This window comes from Myxocyprinus asiaticus, chromosome 1, assembly GCF_019703515.2.
Source record: "Myxocyprinus asiaticus isolate MX2 ecotype Aquarium Trade chromosome 1, UBuf_Myxa_2, whole genome shotgun sequence".
NCBI classification, from domain to species: domain Eukaryota; kingdom Metazoa; phylum Chordata; class Actinopteri; order Cypriniformes; family Catostomidae; genus Myxocyprinus; species Myxocyprinus asiaticus.
The window spans coordinates 36,873,004-36,890,366 of record NC_059344.1 but is presented as its reverse complement, the minus strand read 5'-3'; the positions used below and the strand labels follow the sequence as shown (position 1 = coordinate 36,890,366).

The window sequence follows — 17,363 nt, the reverse complement described above, 5'->3', positions numbered from 1 at the left end:
ATATATATATATATATATATATATATATATATATATATATATATATATATATATATATATATATGTATAGCATTAAAGGATACAAAGGCCGAATTGTAAGATCATTTTTATGTTGTTCAATGTAAATTGTTCTTGGCTAATAAAAGACAATAAAGATTGCAAGTGAAAGTGAAACCCAGAAACATACTGTATATAGGCCTATATACAATGTGTCACGGTGCATATTATTAATATTAAATTACAAAATAACATAGAAAAACTAATCATTTTCATACTGCCCTGCAACATAAGATGTGTAGGCCTATTTGATTCAGTAATTACTTTTGTAATTTAAATTCTTAACCGTCCAAACTTCCTAAAACTAAAGAAATCTAACTACACAGACAAGGTAAACTATGTTTTTTTCATTCAGACATTTCTTACAATCAAAAATTATTATTCAATTGGCGTTTCTTTGTTGGTGCTTTATTTTGCACCAGCACTGACAATTTTTTTCTGTATACCTAAAGCACTTTTTAAACATTTTTTTCAAAAAGTAGGCTATTTTATTAATAAAACATAGTCTAACTCTTGCGCTGCACTTGCATTAAGCCTCAAGGCAAATGTCAAGGTATTGTTTTCATGATATGATTCTACAAACTGTAAAAAAAATTTAAAAAAAATGTATATTCGTAAGAAAACCAGAAATTTGGGATCTCATGTATAAAATTATTTTATTTTCTGTATCCTTATGTTCTTGCCCTTTTAGGTTTAAAAAAAAGGTTGTCATAAGGTTGCAAGCGCTGCGGCGAGTTAAAGATGTTGAGTTACTACAAATCTTTCTAAATGTAGGCTACTGTATATGGTTGTGTATCTAATTTAGGAGGGTCTATAATTATTAGCCTATTTAGGCTACTTAACGTATTTACCATTAAATATTCATCTTCGCAAATTCTCACAGAGATTGCACTTCAGGTTTGGAGTTTCCTGCATGAGAAGGCTCTTTTTTCGACACAGTTTGGGTTACCATCATCAACATTTTACATATCCAAAGTATTCATACATCGCGGTCCGATTCGCGGACTCCAACCACACCGTACCGCTCCAACATTGGGTGTGCAGTGCTTTGAATGACAAAGGAATTTATTTGATCACGGCAGGTTTGTGATGCTGTAATTGATGCCGACTGTTTCTTTGTTGAACGGATATTTACAATGGAAAAATTAATTCCTTTACTTGGACTTTGGGAGAAAAAAAACTGACTGACTTTAAAAACTGATTTATATTCACACAATGAGAAAATGGCAAATGTATGACAGCTGTTTAAATTTTTTATTTATTTATTTTAACCGCAGTACACCATAAACTGTTGAATCTATATTCTGATACAGTCTCCTCCTCGTGATAAATACGTCATCACTACGACACACATCATTCCCGGTATCGGCTCTGCCTTTTGTTCACACAGACACTTTCCGGGATTGATCCCAGCAATGTTACTAGGGTCTGATCCCAGGACCAAATTTTCTGGGATTCCGGTGTTGTATCAAATTGTGTTCCCTGTCGGAATCTGTTTCCCCCTAGCCCCAATAGGTTATGGGGTTATGGTTAGGGTGGGTAGGGTAGGGTAGGGTAGTGTAGGTAGGGTAGTGTAGTTTAGGGTAGTGTAGTTTAGGGTAGTGTAGGTAGGGTAATGTAGGTTAGTGTAGTCTAGGGTAGTGTAAGTTAGGGTAGTGTAGTGTAGGTTAGGGTAGTGTAGGGTAGGGTAAGGAAGTTAGAGTAGTGTAGGTTAGGGTAGGGAAGGGTTAGGCTTAGGTTTGTGCATGGGGTAACGCATTCTGACAGCGGAGAATGTTAACTTTAGATACTGTTCCCGTCAGATACTGTTCCCCCCATACAGATCTGCTGGGGGTAAACCGAGTTCGACACTTGCGTTCACACAGAATGCTCCCCGGCACTGACCCGGGAATATCCTGGGATCAGATCCCAGTGTGAATGAGGTTTTAGAGAGTGATAAATGTGAGTATACCTGGGTCTCTCTGAAGAGGGGTTGGGGCTGCGTGGGGGAGGAGTGCGGGGGACAGCAGGTCTGGGGGCAATGGTGGCAGCAGGGATCAAGCCATGAGCTATATTCCTCTAAACAACCATAACAACACATTGGATTACAGCAACTACATCACAATATTCAAATTAATAAATATTGAGCTATTTCATTGACTTTATGTCATACATGTCTTTTCTGTCGCTTAGTGACACGGTATGGGATATCTTAAGCAGCTACATTAGCACGCCACAATATTTAACTAATGTTAAGTTAGCAAGTATGGTTAAATAGCGATTGAGTTTGGTTACTACACCTCACACACAACCGAATAAAAAGACTTACAAATTCTCTCTTCTCTCTTCTCCTGAAGTTGAATCTGGATGACATGATGCTTATCAAACTTCCCCGTTTCGGTGAGAGATTTGACATGAAGTCTTATGAGAACGGGTCAAACCATCGCATTTCAGTACAATGGGTGTGTCGTATCAATGTTTTAAGCGGCAACCACTAAAGCAATTTTATACGTTATTGTTATAAACAGAAAGTATTTGTGCTCGAAATCTCAATAGCTTCAACTCAACTTCACGTACTAGACGCTTTCCATGAAAAACCGTGAAGTATAACAACTCATTCTATTGGTTCTCTTGTGCTAGCTCAGCCAATCAGCGTTGCCCTTTAATCCTCTTAGCAACGGCGTTTTGCCATCGAGTGCAACACTTTCAGTATCCAGCAGAGGGACCTCTCTCCCACTACACTGGAAATTCATATGTAGCCTACAATATTTGAAGAATAAAGGTTGTTTTTCCAGGGTTCAAGAAAAAAAAATTTAATAAATATATATATATATATATATATATATATATATATATATATACAAAATTTTCACTGGCCCCATGTTTCTGGCTTCAATATATATATATATATATATATATATATATATATATATATATATATATATATATATATATATATAAAAATTGAAGCCAGAAACATTTTTCATCAGTTGATTTGAGGAACAGTAATAATAATACATTTAAAAATACATTTATTATTATTACTGTTCATTACTGTTCCACTGAATGTGCACTGAAAGTTGTAAAGAGGTCATTATGAGATCTAGTTTAGGTTTAACACAGTTATTAATCCTACTGTGTGAAACCTTTCTATACATAGTATCTAATCTTCAGTGACACAGTATTAATACAAATACACTGACTTGAAAAAGGCTGTGTAGTAAAAATAAACTGCTCCCATATCAGTTTTTCATCTGTAAAAGATGTAAATTGTCAAATATTGTATAAATATTTTTGTTTTACTTGTAGCTATTTAAGTTATATGTGTTAAATGCTAATTTGATTGCTACATTTGTAAGTGGGTTAAATGTACACTGCTGGTGTTTTTACAAGACTGCTGAAGAGGAGAAAATCGGTGAGCCTTACTGTTAGAAATCATTCTGGTGGAAAGTGTTCCGGTGAAAAGCAGACTCATGTGGGCTATGTAAATGATTCCAGTAAAACTGTTTTTGAATAGACCCCAGTGTTGAGGAAGTCCTATGTATTTTTTTATATTTTGTTCTCCAACTGTGGAAGATGCAGAAACATCTCGGTTCTCCTGACATCTTTCTCTTACACGCACACAAGCACACTTAACCGCTCTGACATCACAGCTGGCATTGGGAAGCAATCTCTTTAATAAACCAACCAAGCCACACCATACAATTCCCCAGTCTGTGAGTGATTTAAAATCCATTATTCCACCACACCATTTTCACTGCCCTGATTCACATGCTCACAGAGCAGAACATGAACTACTCTTTTATAAGAGTCTGTACATTTCTCTCTCTAATTTTAACTGTAATTTCTGAGTTGCCACAGTCAATAAATTGTTACATTACAGTATTAATGCATTTTTACACTCAGTCCTGCCTAGCCCTTACACTGAGTTTGGTCCCAGTCTGGCTTTGAGAATTGCATTTTAGAATTGTCAGAGGAGAGGTGGACTGGAGATTAATTAACGGGAACTACCCATAGTCATGTGTCATAATAATCTCCAATTTGCACACACACCCTGTTGTTCACATTCTGAGATTTCAGTCTAAAAGAACATAATATGGAGAATTACAAGGAAAAAATAAGGATGCTTAACTACTGATAAAAATCTTAGTGCATTCTTAGAAAAGAATGCTGGTTTATGTATAACCAGTAACAAGAAAAATACAAGCTGTGTATTCAGTTTTACATCATGACACGACATCCTGAAGGATGGCACAGAAAGACACAGATATGACTACTTCATTCCGTAACCCAAAAAATGAATAATCACAGTAACCTTTTACACAATAAAAATAGCCACAGCTTTGACCCCTTATTTTATTGAGTTCTAGATTTACATATTCAACATAAAAGTAGGCAACAACATATAATTCATCATAAGCCAAACATTTCCTCAGACTTATCCCACAGCTAATCCACACATAAGGTATAAACACAAGAACATGGGCAAATGTTGTGAAACGAAACTGGAATCTGTTTCACCATTACGCAAGTAATCAATTTCGAATTTAGGGCACTGATATATAGAATTCAGATCAACTCAAGTTTAAAAGAATTGTTAATAAGTAACTGAAAAATATCAACATCCTTGCAGAACTGTGTTTGTCATTGTAATTCCAAATGTGACACTTGCGAAAACATAAATGGTAAGGATACATTCATAAGGCATAATACAGTATTTACAATCAAGGAGTGTATAAGATTGTTTCAGTGTTGACTCTGGTAAGGCATTCTAAAGGCCTCTGAGATTCGGAGAGGCAGTTTAATGCAATGTTAAATATTGTAAGATAAATGAAGAAGAAAAAAAACACCATGCCATATGTACCTTTTGAGCTACACCATATAAAGAGAAGAAATGTACACTGAGTCACAGAAAAGACCAACAGCCATTAAACTACCCATGATTATATACATCAGGCTTATAATTTTAAGATACAAAAAATGAATACTTCCAGTCCTTAAAAAGAATACATATTTATATAGATATTTTTTCTCTTTATTTCTGCATTTAAATTATTTGATTATCAAATGTGTATAAAAATCTACTTTGTAGACAGTGAAACATTCCAACACTTAAGAAGTGCTTGACAAAACACATAAAACAAAGGTTAAATAAAAATGGCATTTGAATTCACTGCTATGATTTTTTCTATCCTTCTTGCTTGAACTTGGCAATACATTTAAGGTAAGCATAGCCAGAGTCCTATCATAGTATTTCCCTTCAGTGTAAGTAAATACACTAAAATAATATTACTGCTTATTCAGACATTCCAAGACCAAAAGCTGTGAGGTGCAGACAAAGGAAATAATGTCCTCGAGCAGAGTGAAGTAGAGGCAGGTACAACTGCAGAAAAATGGTTTTCTACACCCTAAAGCAACTGTCAATCTACCAGCCCTCATTTTAATTTGAGGAGGGCACCGATTTGTTTCAACAGCCTCGAAATAGGCAGAATATATAAAAAAAAAAAAAACTTCATCACACCTCATCATCCTTTAAACCATTCAATACAAGAATAATAAAACAAACAAACAAATAAAACATTTAAATATTCTGAGCAGCGTACACATCGTGTTTTGTCTACTGATTCAATAAAACACAATCTTTCAACATTCATATACAGATGAGATTTTATATAGACAACCACACTAATGAAGAAATAAAAATAGCTTACACCTGTGTTTATAGGTCTGTGCAAAATGTACATTGGGTTTTGGGAGTTAATTTCAGCCACTCTCATTTACTCTCCCTCTTTTTTTTTTTTTTTTTTTTTAAATATAGTGTGTTTTTTGTGCTATCAGTGTATGTACAAATCTAGTTACATACGTGTGTGTATGTGTGTTTAGTAGAGGGAACTATCATTATAGGAGCTAGGAAAGGTAGGGCATGGTCTGTTCCAGGGCAGGGCTCCGCTGTAATCTGCGTTGGGTAAACTCATTGTGCTGCTGCTCTTCAGCTTGTTCTTGAGACCCCAACTGAGGAATGACGGTTTCTTTGCTACCTTGCGAGATTTTGGGTTCTGCTCATCATCATTGTGAGCCAGGCAGATCATGGAGTAGGTCTTGGGAAGACCACCACAGTACGTAGCGCTCTTGGTGGGCTGCAGGATTAAGAGAGAGAGGTTACAACACTAATCTGAACTGAATATAAGATACAAACCAGGAACACTCAAGTTAAATACTCCTCTTTGAACTTTCCAAAATATTCAATTTCCCAAACTAAGATAGTTTTCCCTGACAAAAGGGTGAGAGATACACAGGATCTTAAGATCATTGTATGGCTACTATTACGTGTACTATTAAGTGTTTCTGTTACATGATCCTGACATACTGACCTAGTTACGTATATTTTTTAAAAAAAATTTTTTTATTGATTCAAGGACAATTTGTTTAGGATAAGTTTATTATCAGCCTATAATGTTTTACAGTTCTAATGATCTATTTGCCTGACAATACACTGTCTATTTTCAATGACTAACTCTTCTATTAGTTAGTTTAATCCATCATGTTGCCTGAAAAAACTAGTCCATGTTTCACCACAACACCTACAAACATTCACAAAAGAACAGCTAAACCCCTTAATCCTATTAAGTATGAAAATACAATTTCACATGCAGACACGGGTCTCAAAATCAAATCAAAACAACCTCAGCTTACAAAAACAGCTTACGAATCCTGACTGACTGACAGCTCTGGGAAACTTTAAATATCTACAATATTGACTTTATATTCGTGTTTTTGTTAGCCATATAAAATGAACAAACATTGTGAATATTGCGACGACTTTAATGCCCTTTTTATTTTCTCATTCCGTTCCTTAAAGTGAAAATTCTCTAATCATTTACTCACCCTCATGCCATCCCAGATATGTATGACTTTCTTTCTTCAGCAGAACACAAACAAATATTTTTAGAAGAATATTTCAGCTCCTTAGGTCCATATAATGCAAGTGAATAGGTTCCAAAATTTTGATGCTCCAAAAAGCACATAAAGGCAGCATAAAAGTAATCCATTCAACTCCAGTGGATAAATCAATATCTTCACAAGCGATATGATAGGTGTGGGTGAGAAACAGATCAATATTTAAGTCCTTATTTGCAATAAATTCTTCTCCCTGGCCAGCAGGGGGGCGATATGCATGAAGAATATGAATCACCAAAAACACAAGAAGAATGTGAAAGTGAAAGTTAAAGTGGAGACTGAATTCTCCTGCTTGCTCAGTCAATCTACACTTTAACTTTCACTTTCACATTCTTCTTCTTGTATTTTTGGTGATTCCCATTCTTCATGCATATCACCCCCTACTGGCAAGGGAGAAGAATTTATAGCAAATAAGGGCTAAAATATTGGAGTCGTATGAATTACTTTTATGCTGACTTATGTAATTTTTGCAGCTTCAAAATTTTGGCACCCATTCACTTGCATTGTATGGACCTACAGTTGAAATCAGAAGTTTACATACACCTTAGCCAAATACATTAAAAGGTTTTCACAATTCCTGACATTTAATCGTAGAAAACATTCCCTGTCTTAGGTCAGTTAGGATCACTACTCTATTTTAAGAATGTTAAATGTCAGAATAATAGCAGAGAGAATGATTTATTTCAGCTTTTCTTTCTTTCATCACATTCCCAGTGGTCAAAAGTTTACATAAACTTTGTTAGTATTTGGTAGCATTGCCTTTAAAATGTTTAACTTGGGTCAAACATTTTGGGTAGCCTTCCACAAGCTTGCTGGAATTTCGGCCCATTCCTCCAGACAGAACTGGTGTAACTGAGTCAGGTTTGTTGACCTCCTTGCAAAGCACACACTTTTTCAGATCTGCCCACAAATTTTCTGTCGGATTGAGGTCAGGGCTTTGTGATGGTCACTCCAATACCTTGACTTTGTTGTCCTTAAACCATTTTGCCACAACTCTGGAGGTATGCTTGAGGTCATTGTCCATTTGCAAGACCCATTTTGTGACCAAGCTTTAACTTCATGGCTGATGTCTTGAGATATTGTTTCAATATATCCACATAATTTTCCTTCCTCATGATGTCATCTATTTTGTGAAGTACACCAGTCCCTCCTGCAGCAAAGCACCCCCACAACATGATGCTGCCACCTCCATGCTTCACGGTTGGTATTCTTCGGCTGGAATGCCTCACCCTTTTTCCTCCAAACATAACGATGGTCATTATGGCCAAACAGTTCAATTTTTGTTTAATCAGAACAGAGGACATTTCTCAGAAAAGTAAGATCTTTGTCCCCTTTTTATGGCGGTCTTGGGGCAGTGGCTTCTTCCTTACGGAGCAGCCTTTCAGGTTATGTCGATATAGCACTGGTTTTACTGTGGATATAGATACTTGTCTACCGGAATCCTCCAGCATCTTCACAAGGTCCTTTGCTGTTGTTCTGGGATTGATTTGCACTTTTCGCACCAAACTACGTTCATCTCTAGGAGACAGAATGCATCTCCTTGCATCTCCATGGTGTTTATACTTGCATACTATTGTTTGTACAGATGAACGTGGTACCTTCAGGCATTTGGAAATTACTCCCAAGGATGAACAAAAACTTGTGGAGGTCCAAAAAAATTTTTTTCTGAGGTCTTGGCTGATTTCTTTTTATTTTCCCATGATGTCAAGCAAAGAGGCACTAAGTTTGAAGGTAGGCCTTAAAATACATCCACAGGAACACCTCCAATTGACTCCAATTAGCCTATCAGAAGCGAATTGGCTAATTGCCTAAAGGTTTGACATCATTTTCTGGAATTTTCCAAGCTGCTTAAAGGCACAGTTAACTTAGTGTATGTAAACTTGTGACCCACAGGAATTGTGATGTAGTCAATTAAAAGTGAAACAATCTGTCTGTAAACAACTGTTGGAAAAATTACTTGTGTCATGCAAAAAGTAGATGTCCTAAACGACTATAGTTTGCTAATATGAAATCTGTGGAGTGGTTAAAAAATGTGTTTTAATGACTTCAACCTAAGTTTATGTAAACTTCTGACTTCAACTGTATAGAGATAAAATATTCTTCTAAAAATCTTCATTTGAGTTCAGCAGATGAAAAAAGTCATACACATCTGGGATTGCATAAGAGTGAGTAAATGATGAGAGAATTTTCATTTTTGGATGAACTACATCTTTAAGACTGGTGACAGTAAACAAGTTTAGGGCTGCTCAAGTCATGACATGTGGGTATGGGAGTGTTAAAATATTTCAACTGTGTCTCCGATTTAAACCTTGAAAGTTTGATTCATTTTCAAAAGTTATTTTCCATGAATTGGTTCAAAACACTGATTCAATGGTCTGATTGTTGCATAGCTCTTAATAATACATAGAAGTCCCTGTGTACTTAGCTAAATGCATAAATATCGAGATATTTAGTACATACTGAACATTGTCAAAAGGCTCAAAAATATAATATATATATATATATATATATATATATATATATATATATATATATATATATATATATATATATTAGAAATAATGCTCTGATCTACTAATCAGCCAATTAGAGAATGGTAGGCAAACAGAAGTTACCATTGGCTGGCTGCTGCTGTCCATCATGCTGACAACTCTAATGTTGATGCCCTCCTCACCCACATCCTTCAAAAGCTTCATCACATCACTCACTCCCATCCATTTACAATCTGTATCACCCACAGCAACAAGGTAATCTCCCTCTTTCAGTCCCTCAGCCTGGTGATGAAGAGATAGAAAAAAGAAAAGAAACAGGGGAAAGAAAGAGAAAAGGTCACAGAGAAGTAAATCAAGTCCAACGAGAGTAGCGCTTTGTCTGACACTTCAAATATTTATGGTATGAGTTTATCGGCACAACCACACTGCTGTTACCATAGAGATCAATTCTGAGAGGGCTCGTTCCAACAAAAGGAGGAAGGTTATTTGTGGGAGAGAACACAGCTGCTTGAGACAGCTTGAGACTGATATGGTCAAAAACAGGTGCAGTGTGGACATGGATGTATGTGCGTTTCATTTTCATTCAACTGCTGTGGTCAAAGATTAAATCGTCTCTGTTCAGCTTGAGGGGCATGTTTAAAAAAAAAGAGGATCAAGTGAAACAAGACATTATCTCTTCTGATAAATGTAATGACAGTCATTGGTTTCTGTCCGGTCATTCTCATTAAGGCTGCTCTGTATTAATTGTTTATTTGCAAAGAAACAGAGGAAGAGGGATAAGTTTACAACTCAGGCTGTGACGAGAAGGAGGGCGTGGCTGGGCCGTGAGGATGCACGCCCGGCGCCGAATTGTCCTAATTAGCCTGGGAGGGGGATAAAGATGAGCCGGAGGTGCCAGCTCGAGAGAGAGAGACACATGCGGCCGCTGTGCGTGCGTCTGTGTGTTTATGTTTGTTTAAGCTGATTTATGTCATTAAAGTTATGTTGACTGTTCTGCCGGTTCCCGCCTCCTTCTTGCCCATCCTGAACCCCATTACATTGGTGCTGAAACCCAGGAAGGAGAAGGGATGCACTGTCATGGAGTCCTCATCGCTGCTGTCCGCCAGGAGCCGCAGCCGGCCACCAGGGGATGGAGTCGCTGCCGCCGGCCGCCGGGAGTCAGAGTCGCTGCTGCCGGCCGCCGGGAGTCGGAGGAACCGCTGCTGTCCACCAAGAAGCGGAGGAACAATCACCATCAGCCAGAGGTCGGAGGACTTGCTCCTGTCCGCCAGAGGGCAGAGGAGTGGCTGAGGACCAGGCGACGGCGTGTCTGGGGATTGGCGAGCAGGTTTTTCTCTCTCTCTCTCCCCCAGCTCTTTCCCTCTCCCCTCTCCCTCCCCTCGTCTCTCCCAGTGCTCCAGAGAGGCAGGGAAGACCCCGGCCTGAATGGGGCGGTGGAGAAGTGTGATGAGTCGTAGGGCGTGGCCGGGCCATGAGGACACTGAATTGTCCTAATCAGCCTGGGAGGGGGATAAAGACAAGCGGGAGGTGCCAGTTCGAGAGAGAGAGAGAGAGAGAGAGAGAGACACGCGGCCGCTGTGTGTGTGTGTGTGTGTGTGTGTCTGTGTGTTTATGTTTGTTTAAGTTGATTTATGTAATTAAAGTTATGTTGACTGTTCTGCCGGTTCCCACCTCCTCCTTGCCCATCCTGAACCCCGTTACACAGGCATTGATAGTAACCCTCATGTCCTGCTGAGATTGTGTAAATGTTGTATGACTAAATAGAAGTCATTTTGAAAAGAATCTCTTATTTTCCTTTAAATACTTTTAGAAGGTTTCACTGGCCTCATTAAAACCCACTAGGCAGATTTAACTGAACCTTTAACCCTTTGTTTTACCACAAAACAGACATGCACTTTTCAGCAATATAACAGGTACCGATTTTATCAACGTTTCTGTATGGGATCCACTAAGCAAAAACACCCCAAACATAAGACCCTGAACAAAAGTAATGTAAAAATTTTTTATGGATGATGGTTAAAGCATGTTCTCAAGATATTTAGTTTAAAATTATTTAAAAAAATTTTTTTAAAAAATATTACAATGTCAAGTATGTTTTGAACCATTAAAATGGCCCTGGATTCTCTGAGACCCCAAACAGAACATGATGGTTAAAGGGAGGGCCGACTTTATTGTGTATGTGTCTGTGTGTGAATACTCACCGCGGCGTGACAAAGTGGATCGAGTGACTGTATCTGAACGGGTGCATCTCCCTTCAGAGTGAATCCGAGATCTCTGTCCTGCAGTTTCAGCCTGATGGTGCGTGGGGCTGTCCATCTCTGCTTTGCTGAGAAAACAGACAAAGGCCCCTGCACAACACAATCACAACAGCAATCACTATAGCAACTCAAAACATAGAAATGTGTAGCTTGCCAATTTCAAAGATGGAATCTCAGACACAGTGTGTTTTTAACTTGCCACCCTGGTTGTCCTTAGCTATAAATCTGGTCCTGCTCACCATCCAAACATTTAGCTTACTTGCACACCGACTTCATGCAGTAAATGATTATATGGTGAGGAAGGTTTATTTAATATCATCATGTTCTGGGTTGCCATCTGGTTATGCTAAAGGGATAGTTCACTCAAAAAAGAAAATTTGGTCATATTTAGATATATGGTGACTGAGGCTAACATTCTGCCTAACATTTCCTTTTGTGTTTCATGGACGAAAGAAAATTTTGTGGGTTTGGAATGGCATGTGGGTGAGTAAATTTTGACAGAATTTTCATCTGGGTGAACCTTTTAAGTTTGAAGAGATTATACTGTTGCATAAGCAGCATAAGGTTGTTCCTTGCATCAGCAAGGTCATCCAACTTAATGAAGAACCTGCAAGGCTTATTTCTATGTTAAGCTTAACACTCCATGTAGTATGGAAATGTCATTTCAAGTGAAGGGTCATTAAGGTTGTCCATGGCAACCACTGCAGGATCACAGCAGTAGTTCCTTAAACTCTCTGAAGGTCACTCAGACATCTGAAAGTGGTCAAACTCAAACATATGCCTCCATAAAACTAACCACATCGTAAACTCTGCCTACTTCACCTGAATTACCCTGCTCCCCACAGCAGGAGGCAATGGAATACACGTCACTGTGGTTCTAGAATGTTTGCCCAGTTCTGTACACCAGCTTTAGAATTCTAAAATTCTGGTAGAACTGAGTCAAAGAGCAAAAATCTATTGCATATGAACACCTTTAGAGGTTACAGAAATGTAACTACATCTAAATGTGGTTTTAAATCAGATACATATCCGATATCTGGACATGGACCATGTCTAAACACTCGTATCCGATTCTCCTCGTATAGGTAAAGGTTTAACCGGGATAATTACCTTTATCGGTGATGTGGACATAAATGTGGTCAAAGTTACATGACAGACAGATGGGCTCTGATATAAAATCTCTGTGACACTCAGGTAAGATTAATAAATGCATGCATGGAAATTCTTATGTGTGAATTGTGGAGGGAGTCATCTTTGAAGAATTAATTGTATTCTTGTGATGTTTATCAATATTTCCAAGAACAATCGCAGGTAAAATGCATGTTCGATGTTGTTCATACAGTAGTTCTGACAATGCTAAATAGTGTCAGCCTACTGCGTCTTAGCGGGTAATTAATGTAAACACACTCGGTTATGTTTTCAGTGAATGTAAACAGGCGGTTCTATACTGTGACGTATATGCGACAACTCAAACTTAATTCCTGGTTAAGAAAAAAAAAAAAAAAAAAGGTCAATTTCACAAAAATCTAAAAATGTAAACATTTTTAAAATGTACATTTTCTGAAGAAAAATAAACTCGCCATCGCAATGCTAGGATGTTGCTATGTGGTTGGTAAGGTGTATCTGAGTGGTTTTAATACACTGTCAGAGGCAGACTGGCACTTTTCCCGGTGGGCCGGCTGCAAAACGGGGCCGCGACATGGCGAATGGGGCCGCAATATGCAAGTGGGACACATATTCTGTTCCCTGTCCACCCCTGTACACTGTTATGCGGTTTCTAGTGTGTTCTGGTTAATTTCCATTCTGGTCTAAGTCAAAAGAGCCCCCCCTCAAGTCTCCATGATAGACAGATAGATATGGCTCAGGCACCTCCTTCAATGTTCAAAGTGCTGTGAAAAGAGCTCATAAAACTTTGAAAAGTAATCGCTTAAATTGTCAGCTCAACAAGCAACAGTTCAGCACAACAGTTTTATACTTGAGGGGTTAAGGGTTTGTTCAAGTAAGGAGTATAAAGATTATAAGGAGGAACATTTAGCAAGCACCACTTACAAGGCTTATTTCAAATATACCCCTGCTATGTCATACCACCAAAAAATCTTGTTTCAACCAGGTTATTCATATTAGTACTGTAAAAGCAGCATCATATTCTACACACTGACCGAGCAAACGACAAAAATTTTAAATGCCAGCTTTCTGTCCATACCCAACTGATTGCAGGATTTTGGTTTTACTTTTACAACAAAAAGAAAAGAAACATTGGATTGTTGGGGTTGTAGTCTGTTTGGCCAGTGTGTACAGGTCAATCAACATTGGTCTGTTCAACAGCACAGATGCTCACAGTATACTCAAGTTTTACATGATGTCTAAGAAGGTTGCAACTCTGCAAGAGCATTATTGTGCTGTGAAAAGAGCTCACAAAGTAAATTGTGTTTCTGAGTAATATTAGTAGCCCACATACCAGCTTCTGGAATAAGTCTGTGACTTTCACCTTGGTGGCAGCAGGAATCTCCATCTCCGCTTTCTTTTCTGTTTTAGCTAACAGAGCAGGAGGAAAAATTAATGTTACTCCATGTTTACAATGTCAATAGAACTTACATAACCACAGTTGATCTCTGCTGTTAGAAGCAGGTCCTGTTCTGAGAAGGTTACCCTGTAAGCATGATTTCATTCAGACTACATATACTTTTTAAACGGCAATGCTTTAGTGAAAACAAACTCACTGTTGCATATGCAGTGGCCCCAAAGAGTATTTGGAAACATTTGGACATTAAAGTCACACTTAATATATGAATTTGATTTTATTAGATAACAAAATATCAAACCATGTGCCATCTGCAAACAGACAATACTAGAGCATTTCTCAGAATTAACTTCACTTCATTGAACCACTTTTTCCAATTACTTTTGCCCAGGTTACTTTTAGTGAATGTATGAATTCAGTTCCCCTCAGTTCACAAGGTGTAAGTGTATTACTATGGATATGTTACACAAAGTTTGACAACCATAAAGTGTCCAAATACTTTGTCCTAATACTGACTGATGTATTTGTTGTTTTTTTAATCTGAAACCTAACTTCTTTTTATGAAATGTTTGCTTGAAAAGTGTATTTCTTCAAAATAAATTCCACCTAATTTGATATACTGTATAACACAGACATTCATTCATTTTCATGTGTCTCAATACTTTTTTGGAGCCACTGTAGATTACTTTGTCTTGATTTAAAAAAAGCACATACAGGTGCATCTCAATAAATTAGAATGTCATGGAAAAGTTCATTTATTTCAGTAATTCAACTCAAATTGTGAAACTCGTGTATTAAATAAATTCAATGCACACAGACTGAAGTAGTTTAAGTCTTTGGTTCTTTTAATTGTGATGATTTTGGCTCACATTTAACAAAAACCCACCAATTCACTATCTCAAAAAATTAGAATATGGTGACATGCCAATCAGCTAATCAACTCAAAACACCTGCAAAGGTTTCCTGAGCCTTCAAAATGGTCTCTCAGTTTGGTTCACTAGGCTACACAATCATGGGGAAGACTGCTGATCTGACAGTTGTCCAGAAGACAATCATTGACACCCTTCACAAGGAGGGTAAGCCACAAACATTCATTGCCAAAGAAGCTGGCTGTTCACAGAGTGCTGTATCCAAGCATGTTAACAGAAAGTGGAGTGGAAGGAAAAAGTGTGGAAGAAAAAGATGCACAACCAACCGAGAGAACCGCAGCCTTATGATTGTCAAGCAAAATCGATTCAAGAATTTGGGTGAAGTTCACAAGGAATGGACTGAGGCTGGGGTCAAGGCATCAAGAGCCACCACACACAGACGTGTCAAGGAATTTGGCTACAGTTGTCGTATTCCTCTTGTTAAGTCACTCCTGAACCACAGACAACGTCAGAGGCGTCTTACCTGGGCTAAGGAGAAGAAGAACTGGACTGTTGCCCAGTGGTCCAAAGTCCTCTTTTCAGATGAGAGCAAGTTTTGTATTTCATTTGGAAACCAAGGTCCTAGAATCTGGAGGAAGGGCGGAGAAGCTCATAGCCCAAGATGCTTGAAGTCCAGTGTTAAGTTTCCACAGTCTGTGATGATTTGGGGTGCAATGTCATCTGCTGGTGTTGGTCCATTGTGTTTTTTGAAAACCAAAGTCACTGCACCCGTTTACCAAGAAATTTTGGAGCACTTCATGCTTCCTTCTGCTGACCAGCTTTTTAAAGATGCTGATTTCATTTTCCAGCAGGATTTGGCACCTGCCCACACTGCCAAAAGCACCAAAAGTTGGTTAAATGACCATGGTGTTGGTGTGCTTGACTGGCCAGCAAACTCACCAGACCAGAACCCCATAGAGAATCTATGGGGTATTGTCAAGAGGAAATGAGAAACAAGAGACCAAAAAATGCAGATGAGCTGAAGGCCACTGTCAAAGAAACCTGGGCTTCCATACCACCTCAGCAGTGCCACAAACTGATCACCTCCATGCCACGCCGAATTGAGGCAGTAATTAAAGCAAAAGGAGCCCCTACCAAGTATTGAGTACATATACAGTAAATGAACATACTTTCCAGAAGGCCAACAATTCACTAAAAATGTTTTTTTTATTGGTCTTATGATGTATTCTAATTTTTTGAGATAGTGAATTGGTGGGTTTTTGTTAAATGTGAGCCAAAATCATCACAATTAAAAGAACCAAAGACTTAAACTACTTCAGTCTGTGTGCATTGAATTTATTTAATACACGAGTTTCACAATTTGAGTTGAATTACTGAAATAAATGAACTTTTCCACGACATTCTAATTTATTGAGATGCACCTGTACTATATAGCTGAATTATCAATGTTTACATAATGATCCATTATAATGAGCTCTGTCCTCTAATCGCTGGTCAGGATGATTAGATTGTGGACTTCAATACTTAAGAGCATATGACTATTCGTAACTAAGTGACAAAGTGAAACTTAATCTTACGTCATTAACATTATGCAGCATCATGACATTCATTAGCCAGAATGTATGCTCCATGTTTTATTCATTCTCTCTCCCTAACTTACAGATGATTTCAGGTGCAACCATGTAGTCTATGAACTCGTCTTCCTTGACGTTTTGTTCAAACTTGGCAAGAGAACGTTTGTGGCTGGCTTGCAGAATTTCCTTCAGGATGTCCAGTTTTTGCAGATGTTGACAGAGAGCATGCGTGCGGATCGCCTCTTCATGTCCCATGATGACACGCTTCAGATGAGCTTTGCCTGAGCACACAGACAGGAACATGTCAGTTTAGTGTGTTTAAGTGAAATACCCCCAATGGTTCTATGAGATACATATAAAGGGTCTATAAAGTACAATACAATAGGTCTTGATTTAAATAAGAGTTATGTCATGTTTGATAGGTCTGTATGTACAGCATTTGCCTCTCACCTATCCTCCGTCTCTCCTCCTTATTCTTCAGGATGTCAAGTGGGGAACGTCCCTCAGGCATAGTGTCATATATCTGCGACAGAGCCTTCTCCTGCTTGTCCTCATCATCACTGGGGGTTACTGCACACACATTTTTACCTATATTTACACACTGCTTGAATTACATTGTTTTGCATCTTATTTGCATGCAAACAAGAATTCATGTA

General features: G+C 38.1%; 2 protein-coding genes across 9 annotated transcripts in view; both read right to left on the bottom strand.

Annotated features, from left to right (window-relative positions):
• Nucleotides 1-2,646, bottom strand: part of cep89 (centrosomal protein 89) — a 130,190-nt gene extending 127,544 nt beyond the window's left edge. For 6 of the 7 annotated variants that reach the window (XM_051706035.1, XM_051706064.1, XM_051706045.1 and 3 more), the window contains exons 1-2: nucleotides 2,366-2,646; nucleotides 2,009-2,115 (exon numbers count right to left, since the gene is read on the bottom strand). In XM_051706035.1, coding sequence (XP_051561995.1) covers nucleotides 2,009-2,115; nucleotides 2,366-2,452 — 194 coding nt within the window. In that variant the 5' untranslated portion in view covers nucleotides 2,453-2,646. The remainder of the gene's footprint in view (nucleotides 1-2,008; nucleotides 2,116-2,365) is intronic. The other variant, XM_051706084.1, reaches the window with a different exon arrangement.
• Nucleotides 2,647-4,378: 1,732 nt separating this feature from the next.
• The window catches only part of rhpn2 (rhophilin, Rho GTPase binding protein 2), a 47,100-nt gene continuing 34,115 nt past the window's right edge, over nucleotides 4,379-17,363 (bottom strand). The window contains exons 10-15 of one of the 2 annotated variants that reach the window (XM_051684233.1): nucleotides 17,158-17,277; nucleotides 16,794-16,988; nucleotides 14,202-14,278; nucleotides 11,687-11,833; nucleotides 9,609-9,767; nucleotides 4,379-6,173 (exon numbers count right to left, since the gene is read on the bottom strand). In XM_051684233.1, coding sequence (XP_051540193.1) covers nucleotides 5,916-6,173; nucleotides 9,609-9,767; nucleotides 11,687-11,833; nucleotides 14,202-14,278; nucleotides 16,794-16,988; nucleotides 17,158-17,277 — 956 coding nt within the window. In that variant the 3' untranslated portion in view covers nucleotides 4,379-5,915. The remainder of the gene's footprint in view (nucleotides 6,174-9,608; nucleotides 9,768-11,686; nucleotides 11,834-14,201; nucleotides 14,279-16,793; nucleotides 16,989-17,157; nucleotides 17,278-17,363) is intronic. The other variant, XM_051684313.1, reaches the window with a different exon arrangement.